The sequence below is a fragment of the Ahaetulla prasina genome, chromosome 1, assembly GCF_028640845.1.
Source record: "Ahaetulla prasina isolate Xishuangbanna chromosome 1, ASM2864084v1, whole genome shotgun sequence".
Lineage (NCBI taxonomy): Eukaryota > Metazoa > Chordata > Lepidosauria > Squamata > Colubridae > Ahaetulla > Ahaetulla prasina.
The window spans coordinates 277,172,872-277,195,147 of NC_080539.1; the positions used below are offsets into that span (position 1 = coordinate 277,172,872).

General features: G+C 38.7%; 1 protein-coding gene across 1 annotated transcript; it reads left to right on the forward strand.

Annotated features, from left to right (window-relative positions):
- The first annotated feature begins 5,920 nt into the window (after positions 1-5,920).
- On the forward strand, positions 5,921-14,546 carry C1H11orf91 (chromosome 1 C11orf91 homolog). Its single transcript, XM_058175131.1, has 2 exons — positions 5,921-6,329; positions 14,461-14,546. Exons 1-2 carry the CDS (start codon positions 5,921-5,923, stop codon positions 14,544-14,546), a joined length of 495 nt encoding a protein of 164 aa, XP_058031114.1.
- The last annotated feature ends 7,730 nt before the right edge of the window (positions 14,547-22,276 follow it).

A 22,276-nucleotide genomic window follows, 5' to 3' on the forward strand; every position in this document is an offset into this window, starting at 1 on the left:
GCAAATAACTAAGGCAGAATATCAGCAAATAGCCCAAGCCTGTAAAGATGAAGTGAGGAAAGCTAAGGCTCACAATGAACAAAGGCTAGCGACAAAAGTAAAAAATAACAAAAAAAGCTTCTTCCAACATGTTAAAAACAAGAAAAAAGTCAAGGAAACAATTGGCCCATTGCTGGGAGAAAGTGGCAAGAAGGTGACAAGCAACAGGGAGAAAGCAGATCTACTTAACTCATTTTTTCCATCTGTCTTTACACAAAAGGAAAAAACAATCCAACCTATCAAAAAAAGCACCACAAAAAACAGATTACGAACACAAGTTAAAATAGGGAGGAAAATGGTAAGTGAATATCTGTCTACCCTAGACGAGTTCAAATCACCAGGACCGGATGGATTATACCCCAGGGTTCTGAAGGAACTGGCAGACGAAATCTCAGAACCACTGAACTATATCTTTCAAAGATCCTGGAGCACAGGGGAACTGCCAGAGGACTGGAAAAGAGCTGATGTAGTTCCCATTTTCAAAAAAGGGGGGAAAAACAGATCCAGGAAACTACAGACCGATCAGCCTAACCTCAATACTGGGGAAGATTCTGGAAAAGATAATCAAGCAACAAATCACCGAACACCTAGAAGCAAACAAAGTAATAACTAAAAGCCAACATGGGTTTGTCAAAAACAGATCATGCCAGACTAATCTTATTGCATTCTTTGACAAAGTGACAAAATTAGTGGACCAGAGGAATGCTGTCGATATAATTTACTTGGACTTCAGTAAAGCATTTGATAAAGTAGACCATAACCTACTACTACATGAAGTAGAAAAATGTGGGTTAGACAGCACCACCACCAGACGGATTCGTAACTGGCTGACAAACCGCACTCAACGTGTAGTCCTCAACGGAACTACATCCACATGGTGGGAAGTATGCAGTGGAGTACCCCAAGACTCTGTTTTAGGCCCAGTACTCTTCAACATCTTCATCAATGACTTGGACGAGAGGATAGATGGGGAACTCATCAAATTTACAGATGACACGAAGCTGGCATTAATAGCCAAAACTCCAGAAGATAGGCTCAAGATACATCTTTTTTACATCGTGGCGACCAAAACTGGATGCAATATTCCAAGTGTGGCCTTACCAAGGCATTATAAAGTGGCACTAACATTTCATGTGATCGGGATAGAATCAAGATCACGTGAAGTGTTAGTGCCACTTTATAATGCCTTGGTAAGGCCACACTTGGAATATTGCATCCAGTTTTGGTCGCCACGATGTAAAAAAGATGTTGAGACTCTAGAAAGAGTGCAGAGAAGAGCAACAAAGATGATTAGGGGACTGGAGGCTAAAACATATGAAGAACGGTTGCAGGAACTGGGTATGTCTAGTTTAATAAAATATCTCAGGGGTTGCCACAAAGAAGAGGGAGTCGGGCTGTTCTCCAAAGCACCTGAGGGTAGAACAAGAAGCAATGGGTGGAAAACTGATAAAAGAAAGAAGCAACTTAGAACTAAGGAGAAATTTCCTGACAGTTAGAACAATTAATAAGTGGAACGACTTGCCTGCAGAAGTTGTGAATGCTCCAACACTGGAAATTTTTAAGAAAATGTTGGATAACCATCTGACTGAGATGGTGTAGGGTTTCCTGCCTGGGCAGGGGGTTGGACTAGAAGGCCTCCAAGGTCCCTTCCAACTCTGTTGTTATATATATTATATATGTTATATATACAGAAAGATCTTGACAGACTAGAACATTGGGCGCTATCTAACAAAATGAAATTCAACAGTGAAAAAAGTTAGGATCTACATTTAGGCCAAAAAACCAAAATGCACAGGTACCATATATGTGGTACCTTGCTCAATAGTAGTAACTGTGCGAGGGATCTTGGAGTCCTAGTGGACAACCATTTAGATATGAGCCAGCAGTGTGTAGCAGCTGCCAAAAAAGCCAACACAGTTCTGGGCTGCATAAACAGAGGGATAGAATCAAGATCACGTGAAGTGTTAATACCACTTTATAATGCCTTGGTAAGGCCCCACTTGGAATATAGCATTCAGTTTTGGTCGCCACGATGTAAAAAAGATGTTGGGACTCTAGAAACAGTGCAGAGAAGAGCGACAAAGATGATTAGGGGACTGGAGGCTAAAATATATGAAGAAAAGTTGCAAGAACTCAGTATGCCTAGTTTAATGAAAAGAAGGAGTAGGGGAGACATGATAGCAATGTTTCAATATCTCAGGGGTTGCCACAAAGAAGAGAGAGTCAAACTATTCTCCAAAGCACCTGAGAGTAGAACAAGAAGCAATGGGTGGAAACTAATCAAGGAGACATGCAACTTAGAACTAAGGAGAACAATTAATCAGTGGAACAGCTTGCCTGCAGAAGTTGTAAATGCTGCAACACTGGAAATTTTTAAGAAAATGTTGGATAACCATTTGTTTGAAATGGTGTAGGGTTTCCTGTCTGGGCAGGAGGTTGGACTAGAAGACCTCCAAGGTCCCTTCCATCTCTGTTGTTGTTGTTTTTGTTGTTGTTGTTGTTATTGTTATTGTTATTATTACAATATATGTATAAGGATATTCCATGGAAAAGACATGCTTCCAAGGTTCCACTAGGAGGAAAGATTTCAGAGAAGGGACTTGGAGTATTCCGAAATACAGGAGCTAGTTCTCACGTGGTCGAAATTAAACAGGCTGGACCAACAATCAAGAAGTAAACAACACCCCAACCAAGGAACTGCCAAACAAGCTAACAGTAAACAGCCCAATCAAAGAACCCCCAAGGCCACTCCCACCAACATTGATAGGGCAAGCCGCTAGAATATATAGTGAGAGCAAATCCCCTTCCTTACTAGCACTGATGTCATCTAATCTGGGTAATGAAATGTCTGCAAGAAAACAACCAAGTTCAGAAAGCACCAAAGACCCCTCATTTCAACTCTGAGCTACAAATGTTCTCCTTTATCAGTAAAGTTTGAACTGCTGCTAGATAGGTTTTCTGTGTTTATATGGTGTTTGGGGGATCATTTATGGTTATTTTTGTGTTTTTTTATTTTATTTTTTAGTGTAAGCTGCTCAGAGCCATTGGGAGTCATGTGTAAATAAACAAGATGTTACAAGCCTATCACTCATTATTTTCTGAAGAATGCGGACTGATTCTTGCCAAACAATGGGAAGCCTACAAGCAGAAAAATGACGGTAACTTCTCTCTATAGGTAAATAAATAAAAATAAATATGTCTCTGAAAATAGAGGCAGGATATAACCACAATGACCACAGTGATTAATAGCTTCATGAATTTCCCCAATGTGAATTCCAGAGTTAACTACACAGTGCCTGCTACAGAAAACTAGTAAAAACCTAAGCAGTTAATTTCTCATTTAATGCACTACCATACAATTCCCCAAGCAATATATTTTTAAAATTCCAATAGCACATTGGTGTCAAAATAGTCTAACTGCCTTATTTCCCACAAACAATTATACTTAATTTCTCAAATTGGTTAAAACAATGATTAACCGGTGAAAGTTTGGTTACTTAATTACCTGACAAAAAAGTTACTGCCCTGCTTCACATAATATTTTTTCCCAAAAAATCAGTTTGAGAAAAAAAATTGAATATTCTTCAGGTGGGTTATGCCCATATTTTTCTTGCAATGGAGATTATGTACTATGAGGGAATATAGGTAGGATATTAAGTAGCATGTTAAATACAATGAACAAGCGCAGATATAAATACCTACACAGGCGGCCAGACTGTAAGTATTTGATTCCCTCTGCTGGATGAAAAGCAGTTTTGCAGGATACCTTGAATCACCCAAAATATCTATTATCTAAAAATACGTTTTTCTGCAATAAAAAATTTGCTCACAAGAATGCTAAGAAAACTAATATTGGTAGTTAATTATGGTGGATAGAGAGTGCTTAAAAAGATGGCTTCTCTATTTCACGGACTTCTTGTGTGAGAGACACATTATTTCTACATGATTTGTATACTAATATTATCTCGGTAAAAAGTAGGACAGAGTACAGGTTTTACTTTAATAGTAAAAGTAAAAAATATGGAACAAACGTATGTACAATTAAAAAAAAAACAATGCTCATGACTGATTCTTCAATAATTTTAGCAACAATATGCTTATCATACAGACTGTACTGAAATCTATCATCTTTAAAAGAATTGGAAAAAGATTAGATAGTGAGCTGAGATCCTTCCTTTGTAATTAACCAGTGTCCAATAGGTATATTTCAGTAAAGGGGAAGATATGGGAGGTAAATCAGTGGTGAAATCTGAACCGGTTTACTACCAGTTCACTGGCTGCACATGCACGCTGTGCATGTGCATGCGCAGTGCGCACCATGCACCAAATGCAAAGTGCGCACACAAGTGCAGTACACAGCAAAAGGGGGCATGGGGTAAGTAGAACAGAGTGGGGGGTGTGATCAGCTGTGGGGCGCCGACTAGGTTGTAAAAAAATGCTTTTAAATGTAAAAAAAAGGCTCTCACAATCACGCGGCTCAGCTGTGATCGTCAGATCCTCTTTTTTTTACTTTTAAAAGCATTTTTTAAAAGAAGCGGCAAGCGGGCAAGCAAGTGACTGAGAGATTGCGGGGGCATGGGGGGGGCAGGGATCTTTGCTACCGGTTCTCTGAACCACCGGCCACCATAGCTACCAGATTGGCCAATCTGGTCCGAACCAGGAGCATTTCACCCCTGAGATAAATGTTTGGTAGTCTAAGCCTGCTCCTTATACCCAGGGACTCCTATTCTTTCTTTAGTGCTTTAAGAGAGACACAAAATCTAAGAATGGCCCAAGAGAGAAGATGACATGGATGCAGACAGAGAAAAGGAATACAGGTAGTCCTCAATTTACAACAGTTCGCTTAGTGACCCTTCGAAGTTATAACGGCATTGAAAAAACTGACTTATGATCATTTTTCACACTTACGACTGTTGCAGAATTCCCATGGTCACCTGATTTACATTCAGATGCTTGAAAACTGACTCACATTTATGATGGTTGCAGTGCCCTGTGGTCATTTGGTTCCCGAACTTCCCCCTGGATTTCGACAGCTCCCTGACCTTCGGACCTTTCGCCGCGAGCTTAAGACGTACCTATTTTTCCGCGCAGGACTGGCATAGAATAATTTTTAGATGTTTTTATGGGTTTTTTAATTTTTAATTTGTTTTTAGGGTTTTAAATATATTTTAAATTTTGGGCCAAATTTTGAATAAGTTTTTTAGCTATTGTTTTATTTATATTGTATGTATTTGACTGTTGTTTTTATTTGGCTGTTAACACTTGAGTCCTTCGGGAGAAGGGCGGTATACAAATTAAATTATTATTATTATTATTATTATTATTATTATTATTATTATTATTATTATTATTATTATTATTATTATTATTATTATTATTATTATTATTTTGCGACCTTCTTGACAAGCAAAGTCAATGGAGAAACCAGATTCACTTAACAACTGTATTATTCATTTAACAACTGCAGTGATTCACTTAACAAATGTGGCAGAAAAAGTTGTAAAATGGGGCAAGATTCACTTAACAAATTTCTCACTTAGCAACATAAATTTGGGGCTCAATCGTGGTCGTAAGTTAAGGACTACCTGTATAACAAATCAAGTATCTTTTTCTTGAAAGACATTAATATATTTCATCTTCTAGTTTAAAATTTAATTGCTCAAGGCTGATATGAAAGTAAAGCCTGAAGAAATATGGAAGATGTCTCTTCCCCCAAGGCAAAAGTGGCAGAGATGATTTCTGGGAGCTGAAGTGTACGCATCTGAAGGTTGCTGAGGGCGAGAAACACTGCTGTAGACCTTTAAAACTCCATGACACTTTCTAGATTCTGAGGTTTCCATGGCAGTAGCAGTGCAGTTGCTGAGCCATCAGGAGCAACTCCATGAGCCACCAGCAACAGCCTCCTCCACCCCCTCAGCCACCACCCCCTGTATTCTTCCCCTCCCTCTATGACCGAACTACCCAAAGCACTAACCTAACCGATTGTGCTCTCTGGCGGAAGCTTTTTGTGCCATTGCGAGGAGGAGACGCAGCAGCACCAGCTGGGCCTCAACGCCCTCCACCTGGTCTTGGGTTATTTCCACTCACAAGCGAGCGTTGTTGCCCCCCTCCCTGGCCAGCTGGCCTGGCTCCCATTCCCTATGAGCCTTTGCGCTTCTTCTGTCCTGCCTCAGAGAGCGCTGAGGCACACCAGCAACAACAGCCAGATGGGGAAATCTGTGAGCTTGGCATCCGTCTGAAGGAGTTGGAACTGCTGGCCCTCACAGGAGATGGCTCCGACCCGCAGCAGTGTGAGTAACTGAGATCTGACTCCTCATAATCTTGCTTGTTGACACTTTTGCTACCTCAAAGTATGGAAAGCTGCGGTTGAAAAGGCTCCACCAACTACCAAAACAGAAGGTCCTTGTCTTCCAAACAGTCTAACGGAACAACTTTACATTTCGTATCTCTTTCCCAAACCCAATACTTCGACTTGAAAATTTCTGTATTTGTCCTATCAGTACCAGAAAGCCTTACCAACAAGATTATTAGGTTATATCTGTGTCTTTATTATGTGTACAGATATGAAAACCTTCTGGTTCAATAGCAATACATTTGAAGAGGAGAAGCAATTATCTACATTTTCCCCCCTTCATAAATTATTAGTAGTCCAAAGTTTTTATTCAATAAACCTGGCAGTTCCAATCTCAGTGCATTCACATAACAACTTAATTAATTTCTCAAATCATTTCCTTTAAAAAAATATACTTATTCTGCCAGCCCCAAATCTACCAAATTGTAATCCCAAATTAGTCTTAAGTACAAGATGAAAAGGAAGGTGACTCCCCCCTCACCAGCCACACAGATTCTCCTGCCTATTATTTTCCCAGATCTGTCCTGTCATTCATAATTGTCACAGAACACCAAGTTTGCCCCAAAGTTTATCCCAAGAGAAAAGAAGGTTAAAGCTCAGTAATAAGATAGTGAAGAATTAGTATGATACCTAATTTCTACTACTGGTCAGTGGTGGGTTTCAAAAATTTTTACTACCGATTCTGTGGGCATGGCTTGGTGGGCGTGGCATGACTTGGTGGGCATGGCATGACTTGGTGGACATGGCTTGGTGGGCATGGCAGGGGAAGGATACTGTAAAATCTGAATTCCCTCCCCAATCCAGGGGAAGGTTACTGCAAAATCCCCATTTCATAACATAACATAACATAACATAACAACAGAGTTGGAAGGGACCTTGGAGGCCTTCTAGTCCAACCCCCTGCCCAGGCAGGAAACCCTACACCATCTCAGTCAGATGGTTATCCAACATTTTCTTAAAAATTTCCAGTGTTGGAGCATTCACAACTTCTGCAGGCAAGTCGTTCCACTTATTAATTGTTCTAACTGTCAGGAAATTTCTCCTTAGTTCTAAGTTGCTTCTTTCTTTTATCAGTTTTCCACCCATTGCTTCTTGTTCTACCCTCAGGTGCTTTGGAGAACAGCCCGACTCCCTCTTCTTTGTGGCAACCCCTGAGATATTGGAACACAGCTATCATGTCTCCCCTAGTCCTTCTTTTTATTAAACTAGACATACCCAGTTCCTGCAACCGTTCTTCATATGTTTTAGCCTCCAGTCCTCTAATCATCTTTGTTGCTCTTCTCTGCACTCTTTCTAGAGTCTCAACATCTTTTTTACATCGTGGAGACCAAAACTGGATGCAATATTCCAAGTGTGGCCTTACCAAGGCATTATAAAGTGGCACTAACACTTCACGTGATCTTGATTCTATCCTCTGTTTATGCAGCCCAGAACTGTGTTGGCTTTTTAGCAGCTGCTGCACACTGCTGGCTCATATCTAAATGGTTATCCACTAGGACTCCAAGATCCCTCTCACAGGTACTACTATTGAGCAAGGTACCACATATACGGTACTGGTGCATTTTGGTTTTGCCTAAATGTAGAATCTTACTTTTTCACTGTTGAATTTCATTTTGTTAGATAGCCCAATGTTCAAGTTTGTCAAGATCTTTCTGTAATTTGAGCCTATCTTCTGGAGTGTTGGCTATTCCTGCCAGCTTGGTGTCATCTGCAAATTTGATGAGTTCCCCATCTATCCCCTCGTCCAAGTCATTGATGAAGATGTTGAAGAGTACTGGGCCTAAAACAGAGCCTTGGGGTACTCCACTGCATACTCCATGTGGATGTAGTTCCGTTGAGGACTACACGTTGAGTGCGGTTGGTCAGCCAGTTACGAATCCATCTGGTGGTGGTGCTGTCTAACCCACATTTTTCTACTTTATCTAGTAGTAGGTTATGGTCTACTTTATCAAATGCTTTACTGAAGTCCAAGTAAATTATATCGACAGCATTCCTCTGGTCTACTAATTTTGTCATTTTGTCAAAGAATGCGATAAGATTAGTCTGGCATGATCTGTTTTTGACAAACCCATGTTGGCTTTTGGTTATTACTTTGTTTGCTTCTAGGTGTTTGGTGATTCGTTGCTTGATTATCTTTTCTAGAATCTTCCCCGGTATTGAGGTCAGGCTGATAGGTCTGTAGTTTCCTGGGTCTGTTTTTTTCCTCCCGATCAGCTGGGACTTGGGAGGCAGAGAATAGATGGGGGCGGGGCCAGTCAGAATTTTTACTACCGCTTCTCCAAACTACTCAAAATTTCTGCTACCGGTTCTCCAGAACTGGTCAGAACCTGCTGAAACCCACCTCTGCTACTGGTCCAAAGATTTTGAAAACATTGGGCAGTTCTCTGGTTTATGACCTAGCAATCCTTTCATTTCAATTGATTCAAGGCCTGAAATCTAGAGTGATTCTATCCTGAATATATTTAACCACTCTAGAATGTCCAATATCCAAGTTCATTTGAATCTTTGAGAATTTTATAAGTAACATCTCAATTTTTTATTGTTGTTGTTCTTATGCTTATGGAAATATAAATGAATATCCAGACTGAATGTTTATATTTTTCCCTCCTGCCTAATAGTATTTAAACTAGCAGTGCTCAACCATTGCGGCTTGGCAGCCCAGCAGGGAGGGAGAGGGAAACCGGGCCATGTGAACAGCGGGCCAGAGCGCATGTGCACACATCTCAACTTCCATGAGTGGTGAGTTGCTGCACACATACGTGTGCACAGCTCAACTTGTGCAACTTGAGTTGTGCGCATATGTGCATGCGCGCTGGCCTGCCACTTGCATACCCCAGTTGTAAACAACCATGACCCGGTAGTGAGCCGCCTCCCAGGGGTTGGGGACCTTTGATTTAAGCAACAACAACAACAGCAACAACAACAACAATAATGCTACCCAGAGTTACCTTATGATAAGATGGGTGGCCAATAAATTTAATAAATTTAATAAGTAAATAAATTTAATAAATAAAATAAATAAAGAGATGCTTTAAGTAGAGGCCACAGCTAGTGGCCACTACTAAAGAAAAACATTTCTTTAAAATAAAAGCAATACATGGTCAATGTATACACTTCCAACATATGTATATATAGTTAAAAATTTGATAAACTTTCTAATACAACCACTGAATATTTTAACTAAGAAATCATATATTCAATCCCAAGTATGCACTCATTAGTGGACACACCTTTTAAAGTAAGGTCTATTAGTAGATTACTAATAAGTAGTAAGGCAATTTTCTTTCTTTTCTTTTTTTTTTTATAAATAATTTTTATTTCCATTTTCCAACATCATATTTATGATACAAACTATTATCCATCATTAATCATTAATTTTTATTTATTACTGATTCAGGCCTGCCCGATTGCCACTTCCTTTCTTCACATCCTCCCTCTCTACCCTCTACTACTTTCACATCCTTCATCTCCTTCACTTTACTACTTCCTCTCCTCCTTCTCCACTCCTCCCTTCTTCCACCCTATCTAACCTTATTCCCCTCCTCCTTCTCTACTCTTTCCTACCTACTTTCTTCCCTCCTTCTACTCCTCTCTCCTTTTCTTTCTGAAATGGCAGTCGAGCATCCCCAATATCATTTTAAATTTTAATTTCATATCTTCAAAAATTACTGTAAATTAATAATCCATGTATCATTTCCCCCCCTTTCCCCCCTCCTCCCCCTTCCCCCCCCCAGACTTCCCAGAGCAAATACCGGGTATTATGACCAGCAATCACAAGCTAAGGTATACAAAATATACATAACCTCCCACCTTTAAAAATTTAAAACTTTAGATCCCCTCACAATAAAAATAAAGAGATAGGAAAGAATAATAAAAAGAAAAAAAGAAAAGAAGCAATACCAACTTCACATATTACTTCTTCTTACAGTCCATTTTTAAAATTAATCCATCTTCTCAAATTCAATTTTTTCCCCACTTGTATATTTCTTCAAATTTCATAAATCCATTTCTCAAATTACAGTCCATCTTCTCGAACTCAAATTTTCATCACTTATATATTTCTTCAATTGCCATAACATTTAATGTCTGTTCTTCTTACAGTCCATTTTAAAAATTAGTCCATCTTCTAAAATTCAATTTTTTTTCACCCACTTGTATATTCCTTCAAATTTCATAAGTCCATTTCTTAAATTACAATCCAGCTTCTCAAATTCAAATTTTTATCACTTATATATTTCTTCAATTGTCATAACATTTAATATCCAATCTTCCAATACTACTCCCAATCAAATATCATTTCGAATAAAATCTCTCAAATATAATATTTCCAGCTTAACTTCATAACTTTTACTATCTATAAATGTGTCAATTAAAACAAATAATCATTTAAACTACATCCACAATATAACAGTAAACAATTAAAATCATTACATCCACATTATCTAAATTCATAAATTTCACTTTCCATCCTTCACAATTAAATAATTAAATATCATCTCATAAATTTATACCATACAAATAACAAATAACAAAAATCCTATAATTTATATCCTAAACAAATCAATTCCAAAAATTAACCATAATCATCATATTCACATCTTAAACATTCCTCCCCTCTCCCATTCTATTTTCCGTCATTTCCAAACCAATTAACTTAGCATCTAACAACAAAGGATTCCCATTCTTTAAAACATTAATATAAAAATGTCTCGCTTTCATAACTGAATTAAGAAAATACTTTCTGCCTCTAAAATTCACTGACAAACCCATTGGAACTTCCCATCTATAATATATCTGATGTTTCTTAAACTCATCCACTAAAAAAGGAAATTCTCTTCTATTTCTTAACATTTTAGGAGGAATTTCCTTCATCATTTTTATATCTTGTCCCAATATTTGAAATTTATTTTTATTAAAGGCTTGCAAAATTTCATACCTAATCTTTTTAGTTGTAAAATAAATAACCACATCCCTCGGTACTCTATTTTGTCTTGCCCACCAAGAATTAACACGATAAATTCTTTCAATATTAATCTCAAAATCTTCTGGCTCCACACCCTTTATCTGAGCAAAGGCTTGCGTAAAAATCTCTTTTAAATTTTCCTTCCTATTTTGCTTCAAACCCCTCACCCTTATAGCATATTCCATTAATCTATATTGTAATATTACTCTTTCTTCATCTGCCCTATCTACCTTTGCCTGTATATCTTCCATCTTATTATCTAAGTTCCAATTGTTTTGATTCTTTTGAATTTCCTCTATTTCCTTCATTATGCCTCTTTCCAGGGGTGAAATGCTCCCGGATCGGACCGGATCACGCGATCCAGTAGCGATGGCGGCTGCTGGTTCGGAGGATTGGTAGCAAAAATTCCTGGGCCCGCCCCCCTGCCTCTGCTGAGCAGCACCATCTGCAGAGGTGTTTTTTTTTTTACTTTTAAAAGCCGGTTTTGCTTCAGCCGAAACAGGCCTTTAAAAGTAAAAAAAAAAAGCCTTTGAGGATCCCGCCCCTCAGCTGAGATTGGCAGAGACTTTAAACTTTAAAAAAAAAAATTAAAGTCTCCTCTGGCGATCTCACCTGAGTTCCTCATCAGCAGAACCTTACTTGTACTCTTACTTGTAGAAAACATGTTTTCTACAAGTAAGAGTAGAGATTCTAAGGCACTTACCTGATTACTGATGAATGCATGGCCATAGCCGGAAAGCAGTTTCAGTTTCAGCCAGACAGAATCAATCACTCAGCTAATCTATTTCCTCGGTGATCAACTGGCTGGCTTTGCTGGCTGAGGAATTCTGGGATTTGAAGTCCACAATAAAATAAAATAAAATAAAATAAAATAAAATAAAATAAAATAAAATAAAATAAAATAAAATAAAATAAAATAAAATAAAATAAAATAATAAAATAAAATAAAATAAAATAAAATAAAATAAAATAAAATAAAATAAAATATTTGTGCAGCTTTCTGAGATTTGGTGTGTTTCTGTAGTGTTTCACTCTAACTACACAAACACACAAAATCTCAGAAAGCTGTATGTGGCATATTGTGTGTGTGTGTTAGTTGTGTGTGTGTAAAGTGTGAAAGTTGGTTTTTGAGCTTTTTGTGGCTATGTGAAGTGTGAAGTGCAGCTGCTTTTACATTGTGTGTGAGTCAGTTGTGTTGTGTGTGTGTAAAGTGTGAAAGTTGGTTTTTGGTACCTCTTATTGTTTTTTATACTTTGTTTATTATTTTTATTATTTATTGTTATTGGCCACGCCCACCAAGCCATCTGACCACCAAGCCACGGCCACCAATTAAGCCACGGCCACAGAACCGGTAGGGAAAATTTTTAGATTTCACCCCTGCCTCTTTCCCTTTACAGGTTTTTGTGATCATACACATGTTTTAGGTAGCTAAAACATCCACACAGACATCAGGAAAGAATTCCTCCTTCCTTTAACAAGATTTTCTGCTGGATCTTGGCCAGTTCATAAATATAGCTTGCTTAGAGTCCAGACCAATGCATTCTGAAACCAAGGACGGAATAAATGTTTTTAAAGTGATTTATGAAGGGTATGTTGCTATGGTGGGAAAGAACTTCTAAACAACCTCTAATCTTTGTGATCTTTTCAATCAGCCTTTTCTCACCTGATATATTCCAGAAGTCTTACAATGCTTCTCCCATCTGTTCTAGCTAAGCCAGCAGACCTGTTGAGCATAATGCTGGACCAGGCTATTTTTATGATTCTTAATGCAAAGAGATAAGAGGCTTACTCCAAGAATTTTGAGCCAATCATTTTGATGTCCAGCTGACATAAAATACCAATTCCTAAATTGATGGGTAAAAAATAACATTTTAAAAAGTAAATCATCATCAAAGTAATTTCAGGCAGATTATTTGAAAATGAGAATTGTTTGTATCAGCTGAAGATTGCATACTGAGTGGGCAGCTATAAGTGTATATTTCTGCCAAAATTGTAGAGAAAATTTAGAAAGTTGATTTTTTATTTATTTATTGATGATTCTTTTGGAGATTTAAGCTGTTAACCCATATTCCTAAAGTCAATCGTCCATAATAAAAAGAAAAGCTGACTATAATCACTCATCTTGAAAATTTGTGAACTGCAAAAAGTTCCAGCAAACATCAGAAGTCATATGAATAGCTTGAAGGGGGGGGAACTACTGTGCAATTCTGATGTATCATATAAAAGCATCACACCATCACTGGGCAAATGAGTTATAGAACAATACAGGTAGTCCTCAACTTACAACAGTTCATTTAGTGACCGTTCAAAGTTACAACGGCACTGAAAAATTTGACTTATGACCATTTTTTCCACTTACAACTGTTGCAGAATCCCTGTGGTCACACATGATCAAAATTCAGATGATTGGCAATGACAGTTGCAATGTCCCAGGGTCGTGTGGTCTCCTTTTGTGAACTTCTGACAAGCAAAATCAATGGGGAATCCAGACTTACTTAACAACCGTGTTACTAACGTAACAAATGCAATGGTTCATTTAACAACTCTGGCAAGAAAAGTTGTAAAATGGGGCAAGCTCACCAGTGGTGGGTTCCACTTACCTTTGCTACCGGTTTACAACTGTGAGCACGCGCGCAGCATTTCTGCGCATGCGCAGAACCTTCTGCACATGAGCAGACTGTCCGTGATGATATCCGGGCAGGTGAACGGAGCCTCCCGTTGCTGTCGCTACCAATTCACGGAAACTGGGGCGAACCAGTAGAAGCCTACCACTGGAACTCACTTAACAGATATTTCACTTAGCAACTTAAATTTTGGGCTCAGTTGTGGTTGTAACTCGAGGACCACCTGTACAGTCACCAACAACAACCCCTGACAAAGGAACAAGGGGTCTAGAATTTGCTCTGTCACAATCCTTATGTGCATTGCAAAGTACACCAGCAGGCAAGCCACATTTTCCAAATATTAACTTTAGAATATGCTCCAAAACCAATGTCATTGTGACTTTTTATTATTATTATTATTCTTTATTTGCTGTTACTAAAGAATCATACGTCTTTGCAATAGTATCTGTAACATGGCTAATGTTAAATTCTACACTTTTCAGATAAGCTTCTGAAAGCACTAAAAGATGAAAAGACACAAGATGAAATGACAAGACTGACCCTGAAGAAACATTCACCTCTATCATGAAAGCTATTCACATCTGAGCTGGGAAATTTGTTAGCATGGCAAAGCTATAGTGAGTGACATGGGGCCCATAGTCTGCCAATTGCTTCCTCATGGACAGTTTCTACCATATTCTCATTTTGACAATAAAGTTATTTTCATCCATGCTTCTTGGAGGTGGTTAATCCTGAACTGGAATTCCCCAGCAACTTTCAACTTTCTCCAGTATTCCTCTTGATACCTAATCTAGACCTTCTTCTTTTTCCCTGTATGTCACCCTGTGTATGGCACTCAGTTATCAATACTATTACAAAGAAAATTTCTTTGGAATTCTTAGATATTCCCATGACATATTTCTCTTTCTTCCACAGGAAAGTGTGAATCCTCCTCCAATTTTCTGCTTTACAGGAAGAGCTGCAAATGCATTGTGCAGTTCAGAATAATAATAAAGCTTGTAGAGTTATCATTTTAAAAACGATTTTGTCCCACAAGATGGCAGTATGCAACAAAATTTCTACTGTAGTAAGTTTAAATTCACTTTTTTTTTTTAAACCTTCCTACCCAGCCACTGAAGTTAGGACTCATTTGGCACAAATATTTGACATACCATGCTATTTTCTTCATTGGCTCCTTACCATATACCAAATCATTGGAATTAGAGTTCACAGTTACACCAGCAGCTTCTCTCTCCATATTTTTTGTTCAAAATCGGATTATGGAAGAAGTTCAGTGCAGCAAGTATCCAATTTCAGAATCATATTAAGAATTCTAATTGTACCCTTAGATAAAGTCAGGCTAATTGTTGAGCATTTCGTGGATTGTCTTCATTCCAAAAACTAAACTGTTATTATAAAGTTAAATAAATAGTGGGTGGGGGTTGTTGTTTGTGGTGTGTGGTGTGTGTGTGTGTGTGTGTGTGTAAGTTAGTGTTGATTCCTGACAACTGCATGGACTAGTCCCTGCAGTTTTATTGTCAAGGTTTTTGGGAGTGGTTCCCATTGCCGCTGCCTTTCTAGGATTAAGAGAGAGTGACAGGCCCAAAGTCACCCAGCTGGATTCATATTTTATGAGGGATTATGTGGGAAACTGGTTCATGATAAGGTATTACTTTCCCACTTCTGGTTGAGTAGACTGTTTCACTTTCAGATCTTTTACTGGGTTTCTTGGATATTAGAATAGAAATGGATGGGTTCTCTTACATTTTACCTCAAGCAACCAAATGCTTTGGTCCTAAGGATACATGCTGAATCTAATCTGGGACTAATCTGTTTGAGCCCAGATGAAACTCCCAATAAATCATAGAATTATAGGACTGGAAGGGACCTTTGAAGTCTTCTAATCCAGGGGGTGTCAAACTGGATTTCTTCAAGGGCCAGATCAGCATTTTAGTTCTCTGTGGGCCAGTGGCAGGGGCGGTGGCAGGGGGGCGGCGGCGGTAGGGGGTTGGGACGGATGCCTCCTGCAGCACTCTGCCAACTGAAAAGGGGCCGCAGGGCCCATTTTTGGCCTGTTTTTTGCCATTTCTCAGCCTGTTTTGGGCCCATTTTTTGGTCCATTTTCAGTCGGCGGAGTAATGCAGAAGGCCATGGTGGGTGAAAACGAGGGGTGAGGGGGCTCGCATGTGGCCTGTTTTAGCCGCCAGAGGCACCACGGGCTGGTCCTTTGATATTTCCAGGCTGGTCTTGCGGGCTGGTTTTAAGCACCCCGCAGGCCGGATCTAGCCACGGGCCTTGAGTTTAACACCCCTGTTCTAATCCTATCTAGATGTCAAACTTTCAAGATACATCAAATTAGAAAAGCAATGTCGTGTAGGTCAGAACTTCTTTTGCAGTATTATAAAGTGATAGTAACAGAATCTTGAGTCTCCCTCCTTCCCTTTATCTTCACTTGAATTAGGAAGAGATTGCTCTGAGACATTTACTTACTTTTTTTTACTGTGAATTTTTCCCATTTTAGCAATAGCAGTAGCACTTAGATTAATTCGCTGCCCCATAGTGATTTACAGCACTCCCTTACAATGCCCCTAACAATCTGGGTCCTCGTTTTACCGACCTTGGAAGGATTGAAGGCTGAGGCAACCTCAAGCCCCATCAGGATCTAACTCTAGGCTGTGGGCAGAGTTAGCCTGCAATACTGCATTCTAACCACAATGCCACCAGGACTCCTTTTATGTGACCGTTGGCTTGGTAGCTGTTGTGTCTTGCCCGCTCTCACAGCAGCCGGGGCCTTCTATTCTGCTCCCGAACACGGAGGAATGTATGCCTCCCGGCCCCAGTCCTGGCTCCATGCCCAGACAAGCTGAAGAGGAGGGGGCACCTCCCGGTCCCAGCCCTGGCTCCATGCCCAAGCAGGCTGCAGAGGAGGGAGCATCCCCCGGCCCCAGCCCTGGCTCCATGCCCAGGCAAATGGAGCAGCTAGACCCCTCCCCCTCCTCCACAGCATGTGAGCCTGAGGAAAGTTTATTTCCAACAGCTGCTGATTGGAGTGACCCTCGCATCAGAAGACTGGATAGGCGGAGGCAACAGAAGGAAGGGAGGGGCAGGCCTTAATGAGTGCTGAGTCATGGAGCCACACCCCATGGCCTATATAAAGGATCTGCTTTCTGGCAGTCTCTGAGTCAGGCAAAGTCGAACTTATCTTGCTGAAGTCACTTTCTGGTCTCCTGCCTGCTCTGAGGACTTTGCTAGGACTTTGGGCAGAGCTGCAGAGGCAAGCCTGATTCGGATTTCCCTGACCCGGCCGTCAGCGGAGGAGTGGGACACGACAGTAGCTGTTCTTCCTCCTGTTCCTCAAGATCATTATTTCCTCCCCATACACCAGGTCAAGAATTCTCAGACCATCCTAGGGAAATGGCTGTCCAACCCTTAACTGAAAACCTTCAGTGACGAAACACTCATGACTCCAGGAGAAAACTTGTTCCACTGCTTCCTAGTTTAATAGTTGTTATGATCATTTCCCATGGCCTTTCACTCAGTCCCTAATTTTAAGAGAATTATACATAACTGCTCAGAAAGAAGAGAAATGGACATTCTCATCCCATAGCCACCCTGCTCCAGCCTATCAGTATCTCAGGGACAATTGATACATATCATGATACAAAATTTTCTGAAACAACCTATTAATTTGTACTTTAATTGAAAGAAGGGCATGGCAGAAGATTAAGGGTAACAGTTAAGGAAAATATCTGGGACCTACTTGTTTCATTTTTAGGTTGCCTGAAATTCTATTTTTCTTTGTTAAATTCTGTACCAAGCTATTACTGTAATGATGTTGAGATTAACTCCTTCAGGCGTAATATGTCTGTAGTGATATTTTGTGCCTTCCCTCTATTGGATGCAATAAAGTCTTCTACTTCAGAAATCTGATACTATTTTGGCTCCTGGATGATGGGAAGAGTTAGATATGAAAGCTTTTTAGAGACAAAGTAGTTTTGAATTCAGCATATTGCCACAAAAAAAAGTGGGCTTTGCAAATTGGATTGTTCAACTGTTCATACTCCTGCTTTAAAAAAAACTGTTTATGATTAAAAAAAACTCCTATGGTTTTAAAATTACTAGTATATGATTAGAATGTTATTACATATTAATTCAACATTGTCTCTATTAATAGAAGTGCTACAGAAGAATATATAACATAACATAACATATATTTAACATAACATAACATATATTTTACTGTAAAGGTAAACCTGACATTTGGGGTTATTTCATAGTCAAAAACTACCACAAATATATTTTTTAAAAATGAATATGCAGTCTTTATTATGTTCAATATTCTTAAATAATATGTAGTCTTTTGAGCACCAAAAAACAGTGCTTTCTCTCTTCTCACTTTCTCTCTCTATTTTTAAGTGTGTGGAAGAAAAAATAGCAATAAATCTAACTTCTTTTTTCTATACAAGCACTTGGGATCTATTGAATCTTGCACTATTTCTTCTGAAATATCATTTAATGTAAATACGTTGGACAGACTATTCATTTTTATATAATTCTGAATTCACTTCCAGGGTAAATGAAAAATTCAGTGCCTTTGAAGGTGCAAGACCTTATAATTTTTTCAGATGCAACAAAGCCCCAAAACAGAAGAAAAACTACTTCCAGTGAAGCCAATTATATTTGCTATATGTATTATTTAAGAATTCAGCAGTAGGCAATTGATGTTCTCAACTGTGCTTGGGTTGCTTGGTGCTGAACCAGAGGACACCAGCCTATCCTTGCATGAACTGAGAGATAAAAATATGATCCTATTAATCAGAATAGTTGGAAGGGACCATGGAGGTCTTTTAGTCCAACTCTTTGCTCAAGCAGGAGATCCTATACCATTTCAGACAGGTAGCTGTCCAGTCTCTTCTTTAAAATCTCCAGTGATGAAACACCTACAACTTCTGAAGACAAGCTGTTCCACTGGTTAATTGTTTTGTTAGGAAGTTTCTCCTTAATTCAAGGTTGCTTCTCTCCTTGAGTAGTTTCCATCTATCTTTTTCTTGTCCTGCCCTCTGGTGCTTTGGAAAATAAATTGACTCCCTCTTCTTTGTGGCAGCCCTTCAAATACTGGAATACTGCTATCATGTCACCCCTAGTCCTTCTTTTCTCTAGACTGGCCATACCCAATTTCTGCAACAGCTCTTTATATGATTTTGTCTCCAGGCCCTTAATTATCTTAGTTGCTCTTCTTTGCACTTTTTCCAAAGTCTCAACATCTTTTTCGTAATGTGATGACCAAAACTGGATGCAGTATTCCAGGTGTGGCCTTACTTAGGATTCATAAAGTGGTACTAATAGTTCATGTGATTTTGATTCTATGCCCCTAAGGATTGTATTAGCTTTTTTGCCTGCTGCTAAACACTACTGCCTCATTTTTAAGTGAATCTCCACTAGGACTCCAAGGTCCCTCTCAGGATTATTGTTTTTGAGCCAGGTTTCACCTAATCTGTACTTGTACCTTTGGTTTTTCCTGCCTAGGTGTAAAAGCTTGCTTGTCTCCACATTAAATTTCATTTTGTTGGATAGGGCCCATTGTTCAAGTCTGTCAAGATCTTTTTGGATCCTGAGCTTTTTCTTGCTTATTTTAGCTTTTATTTCTAGTCTGTCTTTTACAATTATGTTTTTGCTAGGTTGAGCTAGTTTCTTTTTACATGAAGACTGATGCAAAGAATGAGTTAAGCACTCAGCAGCTCTGTTTTCTCTCTACTGCCTGTTACTTCCTTTCTATCTTTTCTCTTTATTGGACCAACTGTTTCCTTGACTTTTTTCTTGTTATTTGTATGTTGAAAGAAACATTTTTATTAACTTTGATTTTTGTTTTAAATCTTTGTTCATTCTGAGCCTTTGCTTTCCTGACTTTTACTTTGCAGATTCAGGCTATCTGCTGTTATTCTACTTTAGTTATGTGTCCCCCTTTCCATTTTTTGTACTTATCCTTTTTATCTTTCAATTTACAGACAGATCTTTGTACAACCATGCTGGTTTCTTCTTAGAATTCATTCTTTTTCAGTGGTATTCTGTTGGTCTGGGTTTTTATGATCATATTTTTCAGTACTTCCCATGTTTCTTGAGTTGGTTTCCCCTTTAGGATTTTTATCCGTAGATTTTTTCTTAGGTTCTCTCTGAGTTTGTTAAAATCAGTTCTTTTAAAGTTTAAGACACTGGTTGGATTATATTCTATTGCTTATGTTTGCATTATATTGAATTCCAATATAACATGGTCATTCTCACCCAAGGTTCTGGCAACTTCAACTCCCTCTATCACTTTATTAGCCCAGTATAGCTTTTCTTCTAGTTCCCTTCTCTACCTTTTAGATGACAAAGTTGTCAGCTAAATTGGTTAGGAATCTGTTCAATCTCCCACTTGCTGCAGAGTTTGTCTCTGTTAATATCAGAGTAGTTAAAGTATCTCATTATTACTGTGGTATGTTTCCTACAGGCATTTCAATATAACATGGTCACTCTCACCCAAGGTTCTGGCAACTTCAACTCCCTCTATCACTTTATTAGCCCAGTATAGCTTTTCTTCTAGTTCCCTTCTCTACCTTTTAGATGACAAAGTTGTCAGCTAAATTGGTTAGGAATCTGTTCAATCTCCCACTTGCTGCAGAGTTTGTCTCTGTTAATATCAGAGTAGTTAAAGTATCTCATTATTACTGTGGTATGTTTCCTACAGGCATTTGTTAATTTACTAGCAAAGAGTTCATCTATTTCTTCTGCTTGATTGGGTGGCCTTTAGTATACGTCTACTGTATGATAGCAATGTTATTCTTTTTTCCTTTATATTGACCGATATGGATTTTAGGTGTTCATACTTCATTTTGTGTATTGTACACAATTGTATTGTATATCTACATTTGTGTATTGTATATCTACATTTCTGTAGATATGTAATGGCCTTTTATATATAATGCAATTCCACCTCCTCTTTTGTTAGGTCTGTTTCTTTTGAATAGTTTGTATCTTTCCATCAATACATCCCAGTTATGAATTTTATCCCACCAAGTTTTAATAATGGCAAACTATATCATATCTGTCTTCGTGTACTAATACTTCAGGTTCACCCTGCTTGTTCCCTAAACTTTGAGCATTAGTGTATAGGCATTGGAGTCCTTTATGGATCTTAGGTATGTTTCTTATATCTCCTACTTTGTAACTGTGATTGCCATCCTTCCCATCACTCTCTACTTCATTGTTTTTCTTTTTTATGCCTTCTTTCTCTTTACTCCCTACCTGCTTGCGTGATTGGTTATCTAGTGGTTTTTGTTTCTAAAATCCTTTGCTCCTTCATTGGATGTTGGCCTTTTGTTGGAAATATAGATGAAAACACCACGTGTGCTCCTAATGCTTTAACTTTCTTCCCTAGCTGTTCATAATCTTTTGTTATTGTTTTCAGATTCATTGTTGTGCCTTTGGTCCCCACAGGTGGGAGAGGGAAAGGTGTAGTAATCCATGGGGTTGATTATTTTAGTAAGGTACTCAGTTACATCTTTAATTTTTGCTCCAGGGAGACAATATACCTCCCTAAATTGACTACCTGGTCTGCAGACTATAGTTTCTGTTCATCTAAGAATTGAATTGCCTATCACCAATATTTGCCTTTTTTTCGTTAGGGAAATCTGTGATTCTTTTCTTCCTGTTGCAGGAATGCTGGGTTGTGCTTTTTAAAGAAACTATTGAATGCTCTTTTGTGGTTTATTGCATATTTTCTTCCAGGGGGAGGCTATGAAAATTGTTCAGTTCCAGAAGGGCTTCACTGGAGTGGGCTAGGGTAGATAGTAGGGGCTATTTGGCAGCCAAGCAGTACAAGAATAATACATTTTTGTTACCTCCTGATGTCTGGCAAGTTGAACAACCAATGCACGGTTACAGGGAATTGTAAATATTCAGTGGATAAGTACAGGGAAAAAACAAATGCAATGTATGGAGTAACCTGGCTGCCATGTACCTTGGGCAGTGCTGGAATTTCAGCTGATTTCAACTCAATCACAGCCCTTGGGATGTGCGTGCAATGCTGTATGGACGAACATGATGGAATCTTCTGCATAATACTTTTGTCATATGTAGAGTTCTGCAGACCTGCCATTGAAAGAATAGCCAACTATATTTTTTATAGACCGAATCATGCTTGTGGCATGATGGAAACCTGTCCCCAGAGCAGGTTTTCACAATTTGAAATTGGATTATATATATTGAAGCTGTAATTGTTTAAAAGCCCAGTCTGCTAGTTAGAAATAAATAAATAAATAAAGTTGCATTCATTTCTGCCGT